Consider the following 23,749-nt stretch of genomic DNA (forward strand, 5'->3'; position numbering starts at 1 on the left):
AGTTAGAGTGTATAGCAGTAAATGATGAGATTGACATAATTGGCATGACAGAGACTTGGTGGAAGGAGGATAACCAATAGGACAGTGCTATATCAGGGTACAACTTATATCTCAATGATAGGGAGGATCAACTTGGTGGGGGTGTGGCACTTTATGTCCGGGAGGGTGTAGAGTCCAATAGGATAAAGATCATACAAGAGACTAAATGCTCAGTAGAATCTATAAGGGTAGAAATCCCATGTGTGTTGGGTAAGAGTATAGTGATAGGTGTACACTACCGTCCACCTGGACAAAATGATCAGACAGATGATGAAATGCTAACAGAAATCAGGGAAGCTAACCAATTTGACAGTGCAATAATAATGGGAGATTTCAATTACCCCAATATTGACTGGGTAAATGTAACATCAGGACTTGCTATAGACAAAGTCCTTGGATGTAATAAATGACTGCTTCATGGAGCAATTGGTTCAGGAACCAACAAGAGAGGGAGCTATTTTAGATTTAATTCTTAGTGGAACGCAGGATTTGGAGAGAGAGGTAACGGTGGTGGGGCCACTTGGCAATAGTGATCATAACATGATCAAATTTAAACTAATAACTGGAAGGGGGACAATAAGTAAATCTACAGCTCTAACACTAAACTTTCAAAAGGGAAACTTTGATAAAATGAGGAAAATAGAAAAAAACTGAAAGGTGCAGCGGCAAAGGTTAAAAGTGTTCAACAGGCATGGACATTGTTTAAAAATACAATCCTAGAGGCGCAGTCCAGATGTATTCCACACATTAAGAAAGGTGGAAAGAAGGCAAAATGATTACCATCATGGTTAAAAGGTAAGGTGAAAGAGGCTAATTTAGCCAAAAAAAATCCTTCAAAAATTGGAAGAAGGTCCATCTGGAAGACAACAGGATAAAACATAAGCAATGTCAAGTTAAGTGTAAAATATTAATAAGATAGCGAAGAGAAAATTTGAAATGAAGTTGGCCATAGAGGCAAAAACTCATAAAAACTTTTCAAAATATAGCCAAAGCAAGAAACCTGTGAGGGAGTCGGTTGAACCATTAGATGACCGAGGGGTTTAAGGGGCTCTTAGGGAAGATAAGGCCATTGCAGAAAGACTAAATGAATTCTTTGCCTCTTTGTTTAGTAATGAAGATGTTGGGGAGATATCAGTTCCAGAGATGGTTTTCAGGGGTGACGAGTCAGACGAACTGAACCAAATCACTGTGAACTTGGAAGATGTAGTAGGCCAAACTAAAGAGTAGCAAATCACCTAGACCGGATGTTATGCATCCTAGGGTACTGAAGGAATTAAAAAACGAAATTTCTGATCCATTAGTTAAAATTTGTAACCTATCATTAAAATCATCCATTGTACCTGAAGACTGGAGGGTGGCCAATGTAACCCCAATATTTAAAAAGGGCTCCAGGGGTGATCCAGGTAACTATAGACCAGTAAGCCTGACTTCAGTGCCGGGAAAAATAGTGGAAACCATTCTAAAGATCAAAATCGTAGAGCATATAGAAAAACATGGTTTAATGGAACACAGTCAACATGGATTTACCCAAGGGAAGTCTTGCCTAACAAATCTGTTTCATTTTTTTGAAGGGGTTAATAAACATGTGGATAAAGGTGAACCAGTAGATGTAGTGTATTTGGATTTTCAGAAGGTGTTTGACAAAGTCCCTCATGAGAGGCTTCTAAGAAAACTAAAAAGTAATGGGATAGGAGGCGATGCCCTTTCATGGATTACAAACTGATTAAAAGACAAGAAACATAGAGTAGGATTAAATGGCCAATTTTCTCAGTGGAAAAGGGTAAACAGTGGAGTGCCTCAGGGATCTGTACTTGGACCGGTGCTTTTCAATATATATATATAAATGATCTGGAAAGGAATACGAGAGAGGTTATCAAATTTGGGGACGATACAAAATTATTCAGAGTAGTTAGATTACAAGCAGATTGTGATACATTACAGGAGGACCTTGCAAGACTGGAAGATTGGGCATCCAAATGGCAGATGAAATTTAATGTGGACAAGTGCAAGGTGTTGCATATAGGGAAAAATAACGCTTGCTGTAGTTACACGATGTTAGGTTCCATATTAGGAGCTACCACCCAAGAAAAAGATCTAGGCATCATAGTGGACAATACTTTAAAATCGTCGGCTCAGTGTGCTGCAGCAGTCAAAAAAGCAAACAGAATGTTAGGAATTATTAGGAAGGGAATGGTTAATAAAACAGAAAATGTCATAATGCCTCTGTACCGCTCCATGGTGAGACCGCACCTTGAATACTGTGTACAATTCTGGTCGCTGCATCTCAAAAAAGATATAGTTGTGATGGAGAAGGTACAGAGAAGGGCAACCAAAATGATAAAGGGGATGGAACAGCTCCCCTATGAGGAAAGGCTGAAGAGGTTAGGGCTGTTCAGCTTGGAGAAGAGACATCTGAGGGGGGATATGATAGAGATCTTTAAGATCATGAGAGGTCTTGAACGAGTAGATGTGAATCAGTTATTTACACTTTCGGATAATAGAAGGACCAGGGGGCATTCCATGAAGTTAGCAAGTAGCACATTTAAGACTAATTGGAGAAAATTCTTTTTCAATAAAGCTCTGGAATTTGTTGCCAGAGGATGTGGTTAGTGCAGTTAGTGTAGCTGGGTTCAAAAAAGGTGTGGATAAGTTCTTGGAGGAGAAGTCCATTAAATGCTATTAATCAAGTTTACTTAGGGAAAAGCCACTGCTATTAATTGCATCAGTAGCATGGGATCTTCTTAGTGTTTGGGTAATTGCCAGGTTCTTGTGGCCTGGTTTGGTCTCTGTTGGAAACAGGATGCTGGGCTTGACGGACACTTGGTCTGACCCAGCATGGCAATTTTTTATGTTCTTATCTTACAATTTTGGAGTGTGCATCTCTTTAAAAATTCACCTTTAAATTTTATCAGCTATTTGTATGCCTAGTCTGCCAGTTTCACAAGGTTCTCTTGCAATTTTTCACAATCTGCCGGCCATCCATTGCTCCTACCATGTGACAGGGGCTGACCAATGGCACCAGTAGCCCCTGTGACATAGTAAGGTCAAAGGCTATCGGCGCCATTTTGAATACCGGCAGCCGAGGGCATGAGTGCAGGAGATGGCTCCCAGATCCCCCGCTGGACCACCAGGGAGTTTTGGTAAGTCTTGGGGGGGGGGGTCAGGAGGGTGGGGGGTTTGTTTAAATTTGCTCCTTTAGACGGCCGAATAATTTGGCGAAGATTCGTTGTATTCATGGGGAATCACGATATGTTTCGCTTCCCCACGAATACAAAGAATATGGCCCTATACGTTGCGGATTACCAATACGTAGGAAACGAATGCACACCCCTAGTTGATGCAACTCCACCCTGGCTCTCTGCTTGAAAGGCAGGGGGAAAAGAGGTATTATATTTATACAAAAACCAACAAGGGCCCTGACTTTTACAATCTGGGAAACTGTTAAGTACGGGGGTAACCTGCACGGCATAGCAGATACTACCCTAAGCTTGCTGGGCAGACTGGATGGCCCATTTGGTCCTTTTCTGTTGTTTCTATGTTTATGTTTCTTGCATGTTGAGAGTTTCTACTTCGCAGTTTCTCCTGGAATTATGGGGGTTTCCAGTGCACACACTTGGTTCTGACTTTGAACAAGAAGATTGGGTCAGACCTGTACAGAAGAAAATCCCATAGATGATCATCCCAGAGCAGAGTTCGGACCCAGAGAAGAAGCTATGAATTGAAGGAGAACTGATTCAGGGAAACACTGAAAGAAACAAGCTGCAGTCAAGCAGGCACCCTGCTGGTTTGAGCTGATCAAACAGAGTACAACAGTAAAAGAAAATAATTGACTCAGACAGCAAGTCTTTTATTAAAGATCTCAGGTCAGCTATAAGTAAGCTGAATGCAAGTAATTATCAGACATGGAAGTTTAAGACGGAAATGTTGAAGAAGAATACATTATGGGTTGTGATGTGCCAGAACAGACTTGCTAAAAATGCAGAGCATTGGGATCAGAAAGATATGCAGTTGAAATTATGATTTCTCTTCTTATTGAAGATGATTAATCAGTACACATCCATTGGTGTGCTACTATGAAAGAGATGTGGGAAAGACTGAAAAAAACTGCAAGAATTATACAGTCTTTTGAGTCCCCAAAAATGTTGAAACTTATTAATGCTGTGTTAGAAATTACAGAGGGACTCAGTTGCATGGGAAAACATTTGAAAAACAATCATACTGTACAGTCTGCCCACTCCGCCTTGGTAAATCTAATGGTGACTATACCAGAATGTGAAGTAACATTGGACTATGTGAAAGGGAGGGCTCATAGATGAATTTGTCCACAGGACACAGGGAATAAAGGAGTCAAAGTGATAAATCAGAATGCAGTTCTGCTCAGGGGAGAGACAAAAGATTGAGTGGAAGGGCTAGTGGGCTAAAAGATCCCAGAAGAGCAAAGATTCCTCACACAGCAGAGGCTGAGATCAGGAAATACCTTTACATAACCCACGCTATGTTACTACTCAGAAAGGTGGAATATTTAAAAAGAAACTGCCCAGGCCTGAAATATGAAAGCCGACAGGCATTAACTCAAACAATAGAAGCAGCCAAATATGAAAGCAGCCAAAGAAACATTGAATTGTATTGAAGCTTCAGTTTTAAACTCCCTAAGAGAACTAATGCAGCAGATTGGCATATTGATTCAGGAGGAATAAGCCACATGACAAGAAATTAATAAATATAAATATATTTTTTACAGACATTGATTACAGCATGAAAGATAATGTATACATAGCAGATGGAAAATGTATTTCTGTGAGGGGTAAAGGAGAAGGACAGCTTATATGTGCCACCACTGTTGGACATAGGTATAAGAATTCTCATGAAAGAGATGATGGATGTGCCAGACCTGAAGAGGAGCCTGCTTGCCAAGCAAGTGCTTCACTGTACTCTTCTGAAAGAATACACATATGATTAAGAAGGGGAAAACCATAGTAGCACAAGGGGTTGCAAGTGACATATAGGATCATACTTGCACAGATAAAGAAGCCAAAATAGCTGTCCGACTCCCACACCAGGACTGCATATACACATGGCACAGATGCCCAGATGCAATAAATGACTTGCTGAACAAAAGGTTGATGGTGGATTTAAAGATACTCCCATGCACAGAGACACTGACGTGTGTGCTGTTTGAAAGGCAAAGGGACACGTGCACCACTGCCAAAGGCAAACCACAGCATCACACGTAGGCAACAGGTGGACCAATGAAGACAGCAACTCATTCTGGAAACAGACCTTCATTGATGATTACTCCAGGTATATAAAGACTTACCGCTTGGGAGACAAAATTGGAAAACTGGAGAAACTCGGCGTGTGTGGCTGGGAGAAGCTCCAGCGTAAACCTGGGACTGTCCATACAGACATCTGAGGAAAGTAAGTGGACAAAGCAACTCAAACATATCTCAAGCTACAAGGGATTGAGCATCAGACCACAGTAATCTATACCCTTTATCAGAACAATGTAGCAGAGAGGAAGAACCTCATGCTGGTGGAGATGGTAAAGATCTTGATACTTATATCAGCCTTCCTGACAAATTCTGGAGAGAGGTACTGTTGACTATGAATTATCTGTAGAACCTTCTACCAACAAGACCGAACAAGGTAACAATGCACCATAAAACGTGCAAGGCAGAAAACTGCATGAGTCACCAGAGGATACTCTGCTGCAAGACCTACATATATATCCAGAATGAAAAGCCCTATAAGATGGCACACAGATTCACAGAGGATATGCTGTTGGGATATAGGATGCAGGATCTTGCTCCCTGGGCCAGGCCAGATCAGGTGATAGTAATCCAGTGTGCACACTCTGACAAGGCACGCTCGCTGAACTTCATGACTGCATTAAGCCCTGAGCAGATGGTTCCCACAAGTATCACCACTGATATGGGTCAAGGTGGTGCCATGGAACAATCAGGTGTTGCCAGCACAAACAGAGGTGGAGCTGAAGAAAAAATAGATACCACTGTAGATGTGAAGCCAAATGAGACTGAAGATCAATCAACTAAGATGGAGATGATTTCGGACAGTCCAGATGACATGGGAGGCAGAGCCTGTATTTTGAAGGTCTATCCTGAAAGGTGAAGGATATTCCCAGTTTACAGATTCTTGTACAGAACACAAGTCCAAGAAATACTGGGGTTGTCAACCTGGGGAGGACATCAAAAGACTGTCCAGATATAAAGTCAAGATCTGTAGGAGAGTGAAATGAGATAGGACGACCTTTTGCTATTGATCCTCTACACTCCTTCTCAACTGAACGGTCAACTCTTGAGACCAGAATGTCCCTGCTGGCGCTTTCCAGTGGCAATCTGCAAAAATTAAATACCAAAATATTCAGAAAGTATCTTAAGGCACATCTTTTTAAGGAAGTATTTTAATACATGATTTTATGTTGATTTATCTTAAATTTTCAATAATTTCTTTTTACTATTTTTTATGAAATTTTTTTAATCAGTTATTTATTTTATTATATTTGATACTGTGAAAATTATGTAGTTTAATACTTGTGAGCAGACATAAGGGAAAAAGCACAGGACTGCTTCTATGGCCAAGTTCAAAAGCAAAGTAGGTCAAGCAGCATTGTCTGAATTTTCAAGAAGGCTCCTCACCCATTAAAAATGTTTGTTAATATATAAAGCTTGGGGGGTAACCTGCATGGGGCAGCAGTTGCTACCATAGGAAACTTGCTGGGCACACTAGATGGGACCATTTGGTCTTTTTCTGCCATCAATACTATGTTACTATATATGTGTACTATCCAGAACTCTTCAATTATTGGACAAAACCTTGTGTCTTCCTGCTCTATTGCCAAGTACTAAGAAAGCAATATTTTGTCCTTAAATCTTATCCAAAAATACACTAGCTTTTTACCACTTATTCAATATTGTAGAAGGTTTTTTTGATATAGAAAATAAATATATTGAATAAGATATGTTCTGCACTGTGGAACCTTGTGTCAAGCTATATTTTTTGTGGAGCCATATGGTTTTTCTATCCCAGTTCCCCAAATAAAGTATCCTTGCAAGCTGCCACATAAAGAGTACCATGTCATTTCTAGTTGAAGGTTTTTCTGCTGGAGGTGTGGGGTCCCTATTGTATACACTTAGCTCTGACCCAAAACAAGACTGGGCCAGACCAGTACCAGAAAAAAAAAATACCACAACAATGAAGTAGATTTTTCTAGGTACAAAATAAAAAGGACACAAGAACTCTATTAATGAGAACATGCAGAAAATATGTTTTTGTTATGGGGTGTAAGGGAGTACAGAAAACTCCCTCAGACCACCTTAAGGGACCAGGCATACCAGTCTTGTCTGGTCCTCCTTAAGACTGAGACTCACAGGAAATCCTGGGTGAAGGGAGGAGCCCTTCACCAGAGTATAAGACCTCAGGCCTAGAAGGATTAAGTGGGCCCCAGGGAACAGAGAGAGTCTCACTGTATGAGAAGACCTGCTACATCTAAGGTTTGAGTGTGACAATTGGTAAGGCCAGCTAGCTTTAAGTTTGGAGCTTGCATGAAGTCAAGGTAAGCTGGCTACCAGTGATTGTTTTGCTTTGAACTATCCTTTATTTGTGAGATACCTGAAGCAAAGTGAGCATCCTGTTGCTTTGTTTGGCTGTGCACTGCACTGTACTTTGTTTCACTGTAAATAAACTGCACTTACGGAACAGCCAGAGTCTGCCTCCTGTTTTCCTCTGGCTGTCCCCAAGCTATTACCACTAGAGTTACCATATGGGGAAAATCCTTTTTAAAAACAATCTTTACACTCCTTTTGTTTATATGACCAAAACATGGAATGTAAGAGAGGACGGCAACCTTGGAAACAAACAAAAATGGGTCCTGGTAGGGTGGGAGTTTGGCTGAACTCTACCGACTATACTTGTAAGGTAGATAGGCCAATCTTTGCATCCTGACAAGATGTAATGCCCAAGGCAATAGTTTGGTTTATCAAACTCTTCTAGGGAGGTGGACACAATGGGTGATGCAATCTGCCACCTAACTGGAGATGGTCATTTTCATCATTATTTTTGTCTTAAGAGCTGCTGCTACTCCTTTTTTGCCTTCTCTATTTTTCCTCAACAGGTTATAGCCCAGGATGGTCATATTCCATTCATGGGACTCGCTGAACCATATCTCCGCTACAGTAGTCAAGTCTGCCTCCACCAATTAGGGCCTGCAAATCTGGAACTTTGTTGTTTAGATTGCAAGTGTTTGTACACATAGCTCTTTTTCCCCTGGTCTTGCTGATCTTCCCAGATATCTTCTCTGTGTTCTCAATTAAACATGGACTTATTTTGTTCTTTTTCTCCAACAACTTTGTGGATAGAATTCAAATCCATTGACTTCTATCTGCCACCCTCGTGCTTTAGTTTAAATGCCTGATGATATAGGTTTTGAGTTCTCATTTAGGATCCTTTTTTCTTTCACAGACATGTGGCACCTCTATACCACAGAGTATATAGGATTTTATACTATTAAAAAGGTTTATGGTAAGTGGAGATTCTCTCTTTATGGTAAATCTGTAAGGTCTGGAAGAAGCTGTAAATGGTCCACAGGAAGTTTAAGGGGAAAAAAGCTGCAGTGGAACTAGGGTCAGAATGTTCCAGTGCTTGCAGATGATCTCTTGGTCAGAGGGTGTTAATATGCTTTCTTGACTAACAGTAGGGTACAGCCTCTATGGAGTCAGTCAACAGGAAAGTGATAGAAAGCCATGATTCTACTGAGTCTGGGGTGCTCTAGATTTGGAAAGACAGATACAGGTTAGAGCTGTGATCCTCTTCCAGGGTTACAGAAAGGAGTAGCAGGAATGGGGCTGAGAATTTTTCTACAATCTCAGGAAGCCTGAACGAAGAGCTAACGTGTTGTAAAGTCTGGTTTGGAAATCTGAAGAAACCCTTTGCTTAACCAGGGTAAGAACTGGACCAGGGTAAGAACTAGACCAGGGTAAGAACTGGACCAGGAAGACAAACTGTGCCAGAGGGAACTTGGAGGATCCTGCTACTGCACCACAAGTATTTCTTCCTTGAGCTGAACAGGATGTGAGAAACAACTGTAATATTGGAAGTTAAAAGAGGGCCAGGATAGGTCTGGATGGAGCCTGAGTAACTAGAAACAGAAGAAACTGGTATTAAAGGAAGAAAAGCATTGAGTAAGAAGTAAGAAGAAATTTCTGGTAGTTTAAGGAGTGAAGAGCTGATTAAGAACTGTAATTTTTGGTTGACAACATTTACTATGTGGTGTTTGTCAACATATTTTATTCTGAAGAAACTACAGTAAACTATTTTTATTTTGGAGCACAACTTTTGGCTAGAATTTATTTTTTTGTTTGGAGTGTCCTTGGCCTATACTGGCACTATAGAATATCCTGCTACCAGCTCATGGCCCCATAGACTTGATTTCCCACCTTGAGAGAGTGATCCCAATGCTTCCCAAGGCTGGGAAGGTGACCCCCATGTGGAACGGGGGTTACAGACAGATGCAGACCATCTGTGCTGCGAGACTTATTATTCCATATCCTGCACCAACCCCAATGTATTCAACTTGTTATCTTGTTATCTTGTTGCAATGTAATCTGCCCACTGAGGCGTCAGTTTGAGTTCCTTGTAAACCGGTGTGATATGTATATTATACAGGAACATCGGTATATAAAAACTATAAATAAATAAATAAACTCCTCCTCCTTTACGCTAGGTTTTGAGCCATATATTGAAATGTCTCTAAGACCTAACCTTTCCCTTCCCACAAACAAGTAACACTTCCGAAAAGGCAACAGTCTGTGTGTGTCATGTGCCCAAGCTGCTTCCCCAAATTCTGGACATCTCTACTTCCTGGATGCTGTTTCTAGCAAGGTCATTTTGTCCCTAGAGACATAACCTCAGTTTTATATTCCTTACTTTTTTCTCTTAAAGGTACTGACAATCTGATTTGTATTTCTGCCAGCTGAGGATCTTGAAAGGCATTTTACTACTGTGTGTCCCTCAAACTGAGTATCCAAATTAGTGCCTCTGATTACAGAGTCTTCTCGCAGGAGGAGCTTTTTGTTAGGGTGTTTGGTAGCATTTTGTGGTTTTATGGAATTGAGTAGAAAATGGCTTTTCTGTTTGGACCCAATGAGGATCTTGGATCTCAAAGTAGGCTAGCTTCTAAAAAGAGTATCATGCAGTGGAACAATTATAGGTCAGTTTAGAGTGTTGGTTATTGCATGTCTATAAGTCTTATGATGAAATGTTGCAATCAACTTTCTGGAATGAAGGGTAAAATTAAATTCACACCTGGAACACAGTCATAGCTAAACTGCAAGACTTGCTGTTTACAGGGATGGCGAAATGTCAGGAGTTGGGATTAAAAGAAAAAACATCATGAAGTGTCTTTCTTAGATGGAGACTTAAAGGGTATATAGCCTTAGACCTAAAATGGTGGCTTGAACCTAAGATGATGGAAAAAGGGGCAAGCTATGGTATTATAAACCACCAAGATTGTATTTCAGATTGACGGTATATAAATAAATAATAAGAATAAGAATATAAGCTGATGAATCAGTATATGATTGGGTTGGGGATTATAGACCTGACTCTTGATTGGCTGCTGGGTATAGCAACAGACAAAAGGATATGATTCAGGGAAATGTGTAATCAAATTGTAACCTGTCTATTGGCTCTGTATACTTTCAATGATAAGGGAAAATTAAATTGTCTGTTCGGGTTTGTAAGAGTCAGAGCAGAGCAGCTTTGAGATTTATTTTTAACTTGTTCTGTGTTCCTTTCAATAAAAACCACAAACAGGAAGTTCTGGTTTGATGTGAAATATTTCTTTAATGCCTCTTTTGCCTTAGCTGCTCCTGAAGGTATCTAGGGTCTGCCTGTGGCCTTTACATGGGTTGACTCCTTTTTATACCAGAAAAATCACAGTTTCTGTTGGACTCTACTGAAATTGTCTCCCAGCAGAGGGGACATTCTGTTTCGATACTTGATGATATTATGCGGTTTCAGCATATCTTGAGTCTCTCTCTTTTTTAGATACCACTTCAATTTCCATTTTTGGAGCATCTTCATTTTCCAAGTTATGTATGGTATCATTTGGGAAGGTGGGTTGTCCCTTTGTCCCAGGTCTTACTCTTCCATGGGTTTCTGAATCTTCTGTGGGAGTTGGGGCAGATATCCTGTATGTTGCACAGTTGGGGAAGGTGTTTTTTTTTGTTTTTTTTTTAAACATTTCCTCTTTTAGTTGTGTCATCTCCTTTGTTACTGAAGACAGTTGAGGGCAAATAGGACAAGCCTTGAGCTTCCAGATGGTCTGCCTTAAGACCAAGACATCATAATTGTTATACCGAATAGCAGTCATGTGTAGGTTTGTTTTACTACAGAGCATCTGTTGTGTGATAAGGCGTTTCTAGATACCTTGTTTGCCACTCAATTTTAATTACCCTTGTACAGCAGCCCCAAGACTACATAAGAAAAACAAGGTAAGGGGTGGGTGGGAGATGGAGGGCACTTTAAACCTAAAGCTAACTTTCTTAAATGCTGCTTAAAAACATTCACCAAAATGTGCAATCCCAAGCTTGTTCACAGCAGTTTGAACCAATTCCCCCTCCCTCAGAAAGGTTTTTTTTTTCCTCGTTTACTTTATTAACAGTGCCTAGCTAAGAACACACACATTTAGTTTATTCACAGCAGATTCTATGTGAAAAGTAGCTCTAACTTTGCTAATACACTTGAACAGATTAAAGCAGATAAAAAGGGAAAACAGCCAACTGTTTTTAGCAGCAGTGAGAACCAAATTTAAACAGGGAAAAGAAATCATTGTATCGCCTGGATTAATGGAGTCAAAAGAAACAGAGCTGGGTGAAATTTCTTGGGGCCTGTAGTCGGCTCCAGAAAGAACACAACAATTCTTTTACCATCCAGTGTGCGAAGCATAGATTCTCTTTATGCGCATGTGAGTGAGGGAAGAACATTAGAGATTAATTGATGCAAACTCAACATCATCTTAAACAGGAATTTAGGATGGGCATGGAGAACCACACTGTTAATATGATGTAATGTACAGAGAGATGAAATTGCAGAGTGAAGTGACTACTACTAGAAACAGACCACCAAGGTCAGGTACTTGAGCTCACAGGAGTCAAGAGTCTCAAATGGATGAAAACTATGCTGATGTACCATGTGGGGTCCTTTATGGGATGCTTCAAAGGAGACAGCAACTGATGATGTGCAACAACAATATTAAGGGGAAACCTTCATAGTTGGTTTTGGGTAGGGCAATTTTCAGTTCTCCCCCCCCCCCCCATTCCTTTTTTTTACCCAGTAGTCCAATACTTTCTTCCTACTCCTTTGGCCTTCCAGCTCAAAGTGGAACCCAGTTTAGGATCTGGTGTAACAAGCCTTCATTTGCAACTGCCCAGAGTTTTTCTCCCATTTTATATACCCTCCAAACTTACTTTAGTCTAGTCACTGCAGAAATGGTCCTTGACAAGACACTATGCATCAGGGCTTCTTCAGGAATCCTGTGATCATTAGCTCTACATCTGGCCACTAGGTTTCACCACTGTTCAATGACTAACTCCTTCTCTGCCAGGTGCTGAGAGTGCTATCTTCACAGCATCCTCCAACTCTAGCTGACCTAAGCTGGGACTCAAACACATGTCCCTCTGCATTGTAGTGCACAGCACTACTACTGGGTTGGCCTAGACTTGCTGCCTTCTACAGAGGCAGACATTGGTAGTCTGATCAAAGAGCTGTCTTAACAGATTCAATATTTGCTACCTATGGTGTCTTACATGTGCAAAGAATCACTATTAAAAAAAAAAAAAAAAAAAAGATAGACAGGCACTGAATAAGAGACATTAGCTTACTGGTATTTTTTCCAGCAAGGGAAGTGACACTCAGTCTGCGAGCCATGGTGGGTGATTTCTGCTGGGGCGGGGTGCGGGACTGCTTTCCCAGATCCTCATCCAATGTCGCCATTACTAGTTCTCCAATGAGGATTCTCTCCAGGCTGCCATCGTCAACTCCTTTCCCCAACCATCGACCACAGGGAAACCTGTCATGCAAAGATGCTCAATACAGTTGTTTGGGTTCTTTTTTATATTTAGCATTTTCTTTATTTGTTGCTTTTCTTTTCCTTTTTTTTTTTTTTAAGTGAAGGGAGGGAATATTTTTCAAAAATGACCATATTTATATATTTCCATTTTATAAAATAAATCTAAACATTAAAAGCCTAAAATTCATCTGCAAATTTCTAAAATTAATTGTATTTCACTGTTCTTAAAGCTGCCCCCAATTTACAAAAAATGGCATCAAAGCTATTGAGATTTTACAACTATATATAAAATTGAGTGAGGCAAAACTTTTGTATCCTTTGGAAAGCATTCATATGGTTAATTTTGTAGACTATATCAACATCAGGAAATATGAAAGTTATATGAGTAAATACTGGAAATTCCCTACAGTTCCTTTCATTAATATTAATATATATATATATATATATATATATATATATATATATATAATTTTATTTTTTAACACAATGGAGACATATTGGGGTAATTTTCAAAAGGAGTTACACGTGTAAATATAGCTACTATTGTAGCAATTTTCAAAAGCCATTACTTGAGTAAAGTACACTTAAGCAAGTAAATCCTATGGACAATTCAATGGCATATATTGTAGCAATTTTCAAAAGCCCACTTACTCGAGTAAATGCTTTTTAAAATCAGGCTCAATGAATGCAGTTTTCACTGTTAACCATACACCTTAACAGCAGTGTAAACAGATTTTGTATTATTTCCTAGGGCAGACTAAGAAGTAGGTTAGCATAGTGGACACAACTTTTAATTTACTCCTTTATAATCTGTACTAAAGAAATTTTAAGATTCAAATAATCTTAAATGAATTATAAAAACACACACTACTGAAGGAATACAAGTAAATTCTTACTTGTATGTGTGTCCTGTGATTTCATTTCTGACCATGACACAATCAACAAGCCACTTTGCTAATAGTCCTGAGTTATCATGGCCAATCTGAGCTGTCGTTAGTTTCCCCAAATTCTGACACTGCAGAAAAAAGAATAAAGCACTACTTATCTGTTACGCCTATGCTGGAGATCATAGTAACTTACTGCTAACACACACTATTTTTGCATTCAATTAAAAAGCAGAGGTGCAGGCGGTTTCAAGTAATGCAGTTTCAAAGTGCACCTATTCCTTGTCCAATAAACTTAATTCAGGTTCCAACTGTAAAAAAATCATAAGACGCTATACTTGACATTTTGGGGTAGATTTTAAAAGCCCTGCACGCGTAAATCCTGCTGGATTTACGCGTGCAGGGTACTTGCGTGCCGGCGCGCCTATTTTGCATAGGCCGCCGGCGCGTGCAAAGCCCCAGGACGCGTGTATGTCCCGGGGTTTTGCTTGGGGGGCGTGGCGGGGGCAGCGTGGCGGTCTGTGGGCGGGGCCGGAGGCGTGACGGCGGTCCAGGGGCGGGGCCGAGTGCTCGGGCACAGCGGCCTGTGCCGGGGCAGGGAGCTGGCGATGCACGCAAGTTACGCCTGCCAGAGGCAGGCGTAACTCAACGGAATAAGTTAGGGGAGGGGGATTTAGTTAGGGCTGGGGGGTGGGTTAGATAGGGGAAGGGAGGGAAAGGTGGGGGGGACAAAAAAAGTTCCCTCCGAAGCCGATCCGATTTCGGAGCGGCCTCGGAGGGAACGGAGGCAGGCTGCGCGGCTCGGCGCGCGCAGGCTGTCGATTTTGCGCAGGTGTGCGCGCGCTGACCCCGGATTTTAAAAGATACGCACGGCTACATGCGTATCTTTTAAAATCCAGCGTACTTTTTTAAAATCTGCCCCTTTATTTGGATTAAACTTAATAAAAATGAAGCAATATAAAAATTAAAACAGCAATGTCTCTTAGCAACTCAATTGTAATAAAAATGGTCTCCTTCACCATAAGATTTAGTTTTCTGTTATTTCTTTCTTCTCACTTTATCCTGTTATAATTTTTTTTAAACTGTTTTTTCCCTTTCCAGATCAGTCCCAGCTTAGGTCTGGGGCTGCTTTGCTTGTATCTGCTCAGCGCATCTGTGGTATCTTTAGATCTCTTTTCATGTTTGATGCCCAACCAAAATTAACCTGTACAACGCATAAATAATATAGATAAAAACTGAAGCAAATCTAAGGAATGGCATGACAGTAAAAATGAAATTGGAATTTTAGGGTATTGCTTGAAAATGTTTTCTTCTACTGATTTTTAAAAACGCAAGTGTGAAAAAAATTATCTGCATTATTTGCCCAGTTTTTCTCAAGCCAGTCCTGGAGTACCCACAACGTCAGCCTCATTTTCAAGATATCCACAAATAGATTTGCATACAATGAAGGCAGTGCATGCAGATCTATTTCCTGCATATTCATAATGGTTTATCATGAAAACCACACTGGCAAAGGGATACTCCAAGACTTGAGAGACACTGATTTAGCCAAATAGACAGAATTTCCCTGAATATCTCATTAGAACATAAGAACATGCCATACTGGGTCAGACCAAGGGTCCATCAAGCCCAGCATCCTGTTTCCAACAGTGGCCAATCCAGGCCATAAGAACCTGGCAAGTACCCAAGAACTAAGTCTATTCCATGTTACCGTTGCTAGTAATAGCGGTGGTTATTATCTAAGTCAACTTAATTAATAGCAGGTAATGGACTTCTCCTCCAAAAACTTATCCAATCATAAGTAAGTAGGATGAGCTGCTCCTTGAATCTGTATGAGCTCTCTCAAAAGAGAAAGAACTCCATTGGGAAAGCTTATTTTGATAGTACCATTATTTCATCTCTTTAAGCAGAAACTCTTTAGTTGGAGTTATTACTCATGACTTACTATCAAAGCTTTCACCTTGGGATTAGTTGGAAATTAAGGACTTGATTTTCAAAATGACTTATGCATAAAACCCTGTTTTATACGTGTAAGTGGCATTTTGAAAATCAGTCAGAGTCCAGTGTAACGTTAAATTATGTGCATAAGTTGGGTTGATGTATTCTTTTACATACACTACAAACAGGCATTCTTGGAGGGCGGAGCTGGGGTTGGGAAACCATTTTATATGTATCCTCTTAATTTTCAAAAGCATCAGGTGAATTTTCAAAGGAGTTACACATGTAAATATAACATTATCACAACAATTTTCAAAATCCATTTACTCGAATAAAGTGCACTTAGACAAGTAAATCCTATGGACAAGTCAATGATATATATTGTAGCAATTTTCAAAAGCCCACTTACTCGAATAAAGTGCATTTACATGTGTAAAATACAATTTTAAGCATGTAAATGCTTTCTAAAACCAGACCCTATGCGTATAAATCTTCATGGAATACATGTGTCTGTCTGTCTGCCTGCACTGGTTCTGTGGCACTTATATGTGTAAGTCAGCTTTGAAAATTTGGCCTAAAGTCTGAGTGTATTTTGTGGACGCGAACCTTAGCCCTTTGCATGACACTAAAAATTACCTGCTAAATGTCCGAATAGTTTGGATGAGTAGCAAAAAAGGATGGAGAAATGCTTATTTCCCCCAGTCTAATTGCTTGCACAGGACACTTATTTTAAAAGGACTTAAGGTATAGTACAGTTCTTAATAAAACATAATTGGTTAAGACCATACAATTCTTTCCCTGTGGTTAATTTCCAGGGTATCATAATTAGGACCAAGATTTGGCATTTGGTGTGGTAAAATTAGAAAACTTGCATGACCTGGCTGTAGTACAGCTGTTCCAGACTTTGAAATATGTCCCATACCTGTCTTTTCTGATACCATATTAGCTGCTTCCTATAAGATATGTAGGGTGATTCAGGTGATCACCGCATGCAGTCTTTGATTTCCATAATCACTGCATCCAATGGCCAGTCTCATCCATGTTTTAGGTGGCAGAGATAATGAATAATGGAAAAAATGTATGCACATAAGAGAAGAATTAAATAACTAACCAATATTTTTTTTACAAACACTTATCCAGCTAACCTAACTTGTATATTCAGCGGCATGGTAGCATTGCTGAATATACCCAGCTATCTTAAAGTTAGCCAGATAAATATAGCTGGCTAACTTTAGGGCAGCCCTATGGCGTGGCCAAAGTTAGCCACGTACCTTATATGGCTAACTCGGCTCCTTCCAGAAATGCCTTCACCTGCCCCCAATTTATGTGGCTAGAACGTAGCTGCATATAGTGATGAATATCACTGTTTTGTCATTTAGACGGAAAGCTTTTCAGTTATCTATCTAAATGGCTTTTGATATCGACCTCCAACTTGCTAGTTCTCAAAATTATAAATGCACTCTAGGCAGTGGTGTGTAATTATGCAATAATAAAAAAAAAAAAAAGGAAAAGGCATTTTAAGAACATAAGAAATGCCATAATGAGTCAGATAAAAGGTCCTTGAAACCCAGCATCCTGTCTTTGATAATGGCCAATCCAGGTCTCAAGTATTCCATAGGATCCCAAAGAATAAATCCAAACCTTCTTTCTCATAACCAGGGATAAGAAGTGGTTTTTCCAAGTCTATCTGGCTAAAAGTGGTTTAAGGACTTTTCTTCCGAGCACTTGATTAAACCCTTTTCAAACCTAGCTATGCTAACTACTTTCACCATATTCTCTGGCAAAAACAATTCCACAATTTGCGATGTATGCTGAGTAAAATAAAAATAACCGCCCCCCCCCCGTCCCAAAACCTCTAATTTGTTTTAAATGTGCTACTATTAACTTCATAGACTGTTCCCTAGTCCTATTGGAAAGGATAAATAACCGTTCCCTATTTACCTGTTTAACCCCTCAATATTTTTAGACCTCTATTATATCTCCTCTCAGACTTCTTTTCTCAAGGCTGAAGAGCCCTAACTTGTTTAGACTTTCCTCATAATGCAACCATTACAATCCCATCATAATGGTCTCTTTTCTTTGTACCTTCTCTTTTTTGAGATGGCGTGAGCAGAACTGCACATAATACTCAAAGTGTGGTTGCACCATGGATCAATACAGATGCAATATGAAATCTTTTGTTTAATTTTCTATTCCTTTTCTTAAAATACCTAACATTCTATTTGCTTTTTTGACCACTGATGCACACTGAGTCGAGGATTTCAAAGTACTATCCACAATGACTCCAATATCCTTTTCCTGGGTGGTGATGCCTAATACAGAACACAGCAGCGTTTACCTATATGCATTATTTTTCACTTACCCACATTAAATTTCATTTGCCATTTAGATGCCCAATACCCCAGACTCCCAAGGTTCTTTTGCAATTTCTCCAAATTGGTTTATGATTTAACTTCTTTGAATAATTTTGTGACATCTGTTCTGGTTTAGGCAGGTCGGAAGGTAGAAGGTGGACCCTTGGGCCGACCTACCAATGGCTGGGCAGGCCGGGAGGCGGAAACAGTAGCAGGCTAGGTTTCACCCGGAGCCCGGGACCCCCCCCGGGAGGAGCCCGTAGGGGCCCGAACCCTTGGGACTTAGGAGCTGCAGTGAGAAGTAGAGATATAAGTCTAGTTACAGCCCGGAAGCCTACCAGGAAGGTCAGAGAGTCACTGAAGAAAGGCCTGAAATGGATAGCGGCCCGGGTAGCCTGGTTAAAGGGCTGGCAGGCTGGAGAGTAGTAAGAGGCAAGCCGGGGTCTAGGCGGGCAGCAGGCTGAGACGTAGTCAGAGGCAAACCGGAGTCTTGGCGGGCAGCAGGCAGAAGCGTAGTCAGAGGCAAACCGGAGTCTTGGCGGGCAGCAGGCAGAAGCATAGTCAGAGGCAAACCGGAGTCTTCAGAACGCAGAGAGACGATCAGGAAGCGCAACTGGCAACAACTAAGCAGTTGGGAACCTCGTTGCAAGGCTCGTTGAGTAACGGCTGGGCGCCGGTTATATTGGGAGCTGGGCGTGAGGTCATCAGAGTGGGCGGAGCCGGGCTTCCGGGAGCAGGACGCTCAAGACGGGCGTCCTTGCGCGCGTGCGCGAGGCCGGTGGAGGACAAGTCAGCAATGGCATCCGCCACGTGGAAGATGGGTGAGCAGGGAGAGCTCCGGTACCTGGGCCATGCGGGAACCTGCGGTTGCCGGTGCGGAGGTAAGCAGTTCTGAGCCCGATCAGAGGGGAAGCGGTCGGGACCGCAACAACATCTGCAGATTTGATCATCTCAGTCACTACTCTTTTTTTTTTTTTTTCCAGATCATTTAGAAATATATTGAAAAGCACAGATCCAAGTACAGATCCCTGGGGCACTCCATTATTTATCTTTCGCCATTGAGAGACATGACATTTAGTTCTACTCTCTGTTTCCTACATTTTAACCAGTTACCAATCTACAATAAGACATTGCCTCTATAATTTCCTACTGAGCCTGGGGAACTATGTCAAACACCTTTTGAAAATCCAAATATTCTATATCAACCAAGTCACCCTTGTCCACGTGTCTATAACCCCTTCTACAAAAAACAAAACAAAACAGATTTGTAAGACAAGACTTCCTTTTGTTAAATTCATGTTGGCTCTGCCCCATTAATGCATATCTATTCAGATAGCCAGTAATTTTGTTCTTCAGAACAATTTCTACCATTTTGGCATTTAATATGTAGTCTGAGAATTGAAGACCTCAAAGTAGACCCAAAGCCTCAATCTAATAAGGATGCTACTCCTTAGCCTGAATATGCGTAAGACATGGACCACTTGCTGTTTGATCAGAGTTTAATGAATTCAGTCACAAGGTGAACCAAAAAGCACTAACCTCAAAGGTCATTTCCAGGAGATTTTTAGGAATCTGCATTACTCCAGTATCACCAAGTTCTCCTGAGACACAAATCCATGGATTGGATGTGATGATCGCATTGCTTAATTTTTTAATAGGTATTATCAAAACCCTATATGGAATCACTGAAAATACAACAAAAATATATAGAGTCAAACTCACATGTACTTAAAAAGTATTTTAAAAGATGTTACATACATAGAATCAATTTTAATTAGCAATTTATTCTTTTAGTATCAATCACTATAATACTCCAACAAGACAAAATGAAACAATTCAGAGACAATGGAAATCTAATTCCAAAGTTCATGACCTGGAGTGGCAGAGACAGTGAAAGAAGGTATTTTAGTGCAAGCTGGCCCAAACAGAGCCTTCTAGTCTACACAGAGATGTAAACAGAAAAGCTCAAGGTTGAAAACGAGCCTGATGCATACTGCAAACAAAACTATCATGGAGAATATCTGTTGATCTCAGTAACAGTGGCAATGACACATTCTTAAACACTTGCAAACTTTGTTAATATGAAAGAATGTAACCTAAATATCTATACAGTTCTCATTCAGCCTCTTTGAAATAGGATGGGAAAGTTTTATCTTGTATCCTTTATAGAAGGAAAGGCAAGCTTTGCAGTATGGGCAAGGCCCCTGGTTTCCTGCAGTTCTGCCCTTGCCACAGAATTGCCTGGTTTTTTTTTTACAGAAAAACAGGAGCAGGCAGTCCAGCACAACTACGCCTTGGGTGAATATCATTAAAAAAGATGAATAATAAATCCAACTAATAAATGCAGGTAGTCTTCCTCCAATCTCCTCCCTTCCTCATCATCTTTCTCTGCTGCCAAGAACCAGTGTCACAGTTTAAACTGTGCAGGACAACATGTGCTATGCAACTCAAACTATGACTCCAGCTTAGGGTGGCAGAGAAGGAGAACATGGCACAAAGTATCACTGTTCTCTTCTTCCTCTTACTGCTGGCTCCATACCAGAGGAAGAAGGGGGGACAAATTTGGGGGAAAAGGAGGTTTGGCACAAAGGTGCAGCTGAGACACCAGATATGGGATTGGCACATGGGGATAATGGTGATGAGAGTGTAAGCTAGGGGGAGCTCACCCTTTTTATTTTTTATACCGACATTCGATCTCAATTGAGATATCACACTGGTTTACATTCAGGTACTCTATCCCCAGAGGGCTTACAATCGAAGTTTTTGTACCTGAGGCAATGGAGGGTAAAGTGACTTGCCCAAGGTCAGAAGGAGCGACAGCAGGACTCGAACCCTGGTCTCCTGGTTCATAGTCCACTGCTCTAACCACTAGGCTATTCCATTGGAAGCTCAAGCAAGTTACATTCAAGTACAGTAGGTATTTCACTGAGGGCTTACAATCTACCAGGATATTTCATCAAATCACATTAGGGCGCTAATGTGCATTATATCGCACGATATACACAATATTTTGCATGTTCCCGCCCAGAAACCCTCCCTTATTACAACGACCTTCTTTGCATGCATGAATAATGTATACACTTGTAAAGATGGTCATTGCTAGGTAATTCATTGTAAATATTTTATTGTGACCAACCAAGGTGGTCAGCCATGATAAAACACCCACCTCCCTGGTAAGCATTAGATGTGCGGCGGGAGACCCGGGACCCTAACACGGGTCCCAAGGCTCCCGCCGTACTTTTAAAGCAACGGGGGAAGAAAAAACCACGACCTCATGGGGAGGTTGAGCGGGGTCATTGCTGACCCTGTTTCAACCTGGGCCCATTGGTCAAGGTGGTCCTAAATTCCTCCAAAATAAAATTAAAGCTTAAAGTATGTGCGCGGCTGCAGCCCCCCGCTTGATGTCCAAGCCCCCCCCTCCAGAGACCCCCTTACCTTAGCATTGATCCTGCGCTGGGGACGGATGCACCCTTGCACCCATCCCGGTTGGTGCCATTTTCCAAAATGGTGCCGATCTCACCTTGCCTCGGCCACTTGATTCTTGTCTATCAGGATGGCTGGGTAGTAGGGGGAGGGTGGCTTGTCTATCGGGGGGGGGGGGGGGCAGTCTCTATGCGCATACTTTAAATTTTATTATTTTGGGAGAGTCAGGGCCACCTCGATCAGTTACCCTGGGTTGAATGGGGGTCAGTAATGCCCCCGCTCAACCACCCCGTTTGGCCAGCCAGTGGCCCTATAATATGATGGCGGTCCCGTTAGGTGTTCTTTTGTGTCACGGTGTTTGGCCGCGACACAAAAGAACGCACCATTGAGCTGTGATGTGTTTTCGGGGGAGGGGCCCCACAATCGAGGCGACACCCCCACGATGTTTTCTCGCAGGAGGGTCTCCTGCGAGAAAACATCGTGGCTTGATGAATCTAGTGGTAAGTTTGCACCTGAGTATGTGTGCATGAGAGAGAAAAGGGGGAGGGAGAGGACTGTACCAGTGTGTGCACGCATGATAGAATTGAGTTGTGTGTGGATGGGGACTAAGAGAGGGGATTTTCTCTCACTTACTCTCCCATTCTTTGGTGCCAGGTGGGATTAAGAATGAAAGAGAATCCTCATTCCTCGTCTGGTCTTGTATCCCACCAACACAGGTCCTGGATCTCACATGCTCCCTCCCTCCCCAACACAGGTCCTGGATCTCACATCCTCGGCCATCCTCCCTATCTCCAATCCTCCTATTCTTCTCCCCACCTCATTCACCATTCACATAAAAGTATCCCTTCTCTTCTCTGAAAAGAAACATCACTTTCCCACACAAAACCCCCCCAAAACAAATGAAATTATCAAGATACATAAAAAGACTGGAAAATGACAATTTTTACAAAGTAAAATAAAGTTTGCATTTTTTAATATGCAAATCTATGTAAATATGCCACGGAATTTCAGAAATCTTTCTACAGAATTTTCTAACTCTTCCTACAGAATCTACCACTGAGCTGTTACAAAAAAAATGGGGGCTCTAGCTATGGGTATTATAAATGGAAAGTCTGGGGCGGACAGCACACAGGTATAGAGAAACTGAACAGCAGGTCAGAGAGGAAATATCTATACAGTGGATAAAGTTATGTCACTCACCTGTAACAATAGGTATTCTCTTAAGAGACAACAGGATAAAGTCAGCCACATAAATGGGTCATGCCCTCTGATGGTTCAGAGAGAAAAGCTCTCTCAGAGCTCAGGAAAACTGATGTGGCTTTTCTGAGCATGCGTGGGCCTTCCTGCACATCCACCCATTACGTGAGTCAGTTTTTATGGCAAGCTAATCTGACTCTAAGGGGAGGTGGGAGGAATTGTGTGGATGATTTATCCTGCTGTCTATGGAGAACACATGCTACAGGAAAGCAACTTAACTTTCTCTGTGAACAAGCAGGACAAAGTCAGCCACACAAGTGGGGACTCCAAAGCTGAGGGTTGCATATCATTTTATTGTTTAAGAATTTTAGTATATAAATGTTACCCATATTATATGGGCTAGTATGATAGAGTGGAAGGATTTTGTTAAATAGGCTTTGAAAAATTGCCTGACCAAAACTGCTGACTTGGAATGAAGCATTTTTCTAGGCTGTGAAGAGCAATGAAAATATGACTGAAAGCCCAAGTAACAGCTTTGCAGATACCTTTTATGGAAACAGACCGAAAATGTGTCAAAGAAGCTGCTTAAGCCTTAACTTGATAAGCTATTTTACTTTTAAGATGTAGCACTGTTTGTAGCAATAAGTGAAGGTTGGGATGCAGGAAAATCCCATTGTTCTGTGTGATGGGAGATGGGAATATCCTCAGGCTTTTTGGTTGTGGAACAGCTAGGCATTATAGCTATGGAAGCCAAACTTAAAAAGGCCAGAAAAGGGCTATCAAAATAATTTGTCTTCTTTCTCTTCTTAGTTTTTGGATTGTCCTGG

General features: G+C 41.1%; 1 protein-coding gene across 3 annotated transcripts in view; it reads right to left on the reverse strand.

The window, feature by feature from the left end:
* Positions 1-23,749, reverse strand: part of DENND5B (DENN domain containing 5B) — a 476,583-nt gene that overhangs the window by 52,638 nt on the left and 400,196 nt on the right. For all 3 annotated transcript variants that reach the window (XM_029600012.1, XM_029600011.1, XM_029600010.1), the window contains 3 exons: positions 19,842-19,987; positions 14,023-14,141; positions 12,939-13,126 (listed from right to left, as the gene is read on the reverse strand). In XM_029600012.1, the coding sequence (XP_029455872.1) occupies positions 12,939-13,126; positions 14,023-14,141; positions 19,842-19,987 (453 nt within the window). The remainder of the gene's footprint in view (positions 1-12,938; positions 13,127-14,022; positions 14,142-19,841; positions 19,988-23,749) is intronic.

Source organism: Rhinatrema bivittatum, chromosome 4 (genome assembly GCF_901001135.1).
Source record: "Rhinatrema bivittatum chromosome 4, aRhiBiv1.1, whole genome shotgun sequence".
Lineage (NCBI taxonomy): Eukaryota > Metazoa > Chordata > Amphibia > Gymnophiona > Rhinatrematidae > Rhinatrema > Rhinatrema bivittatum.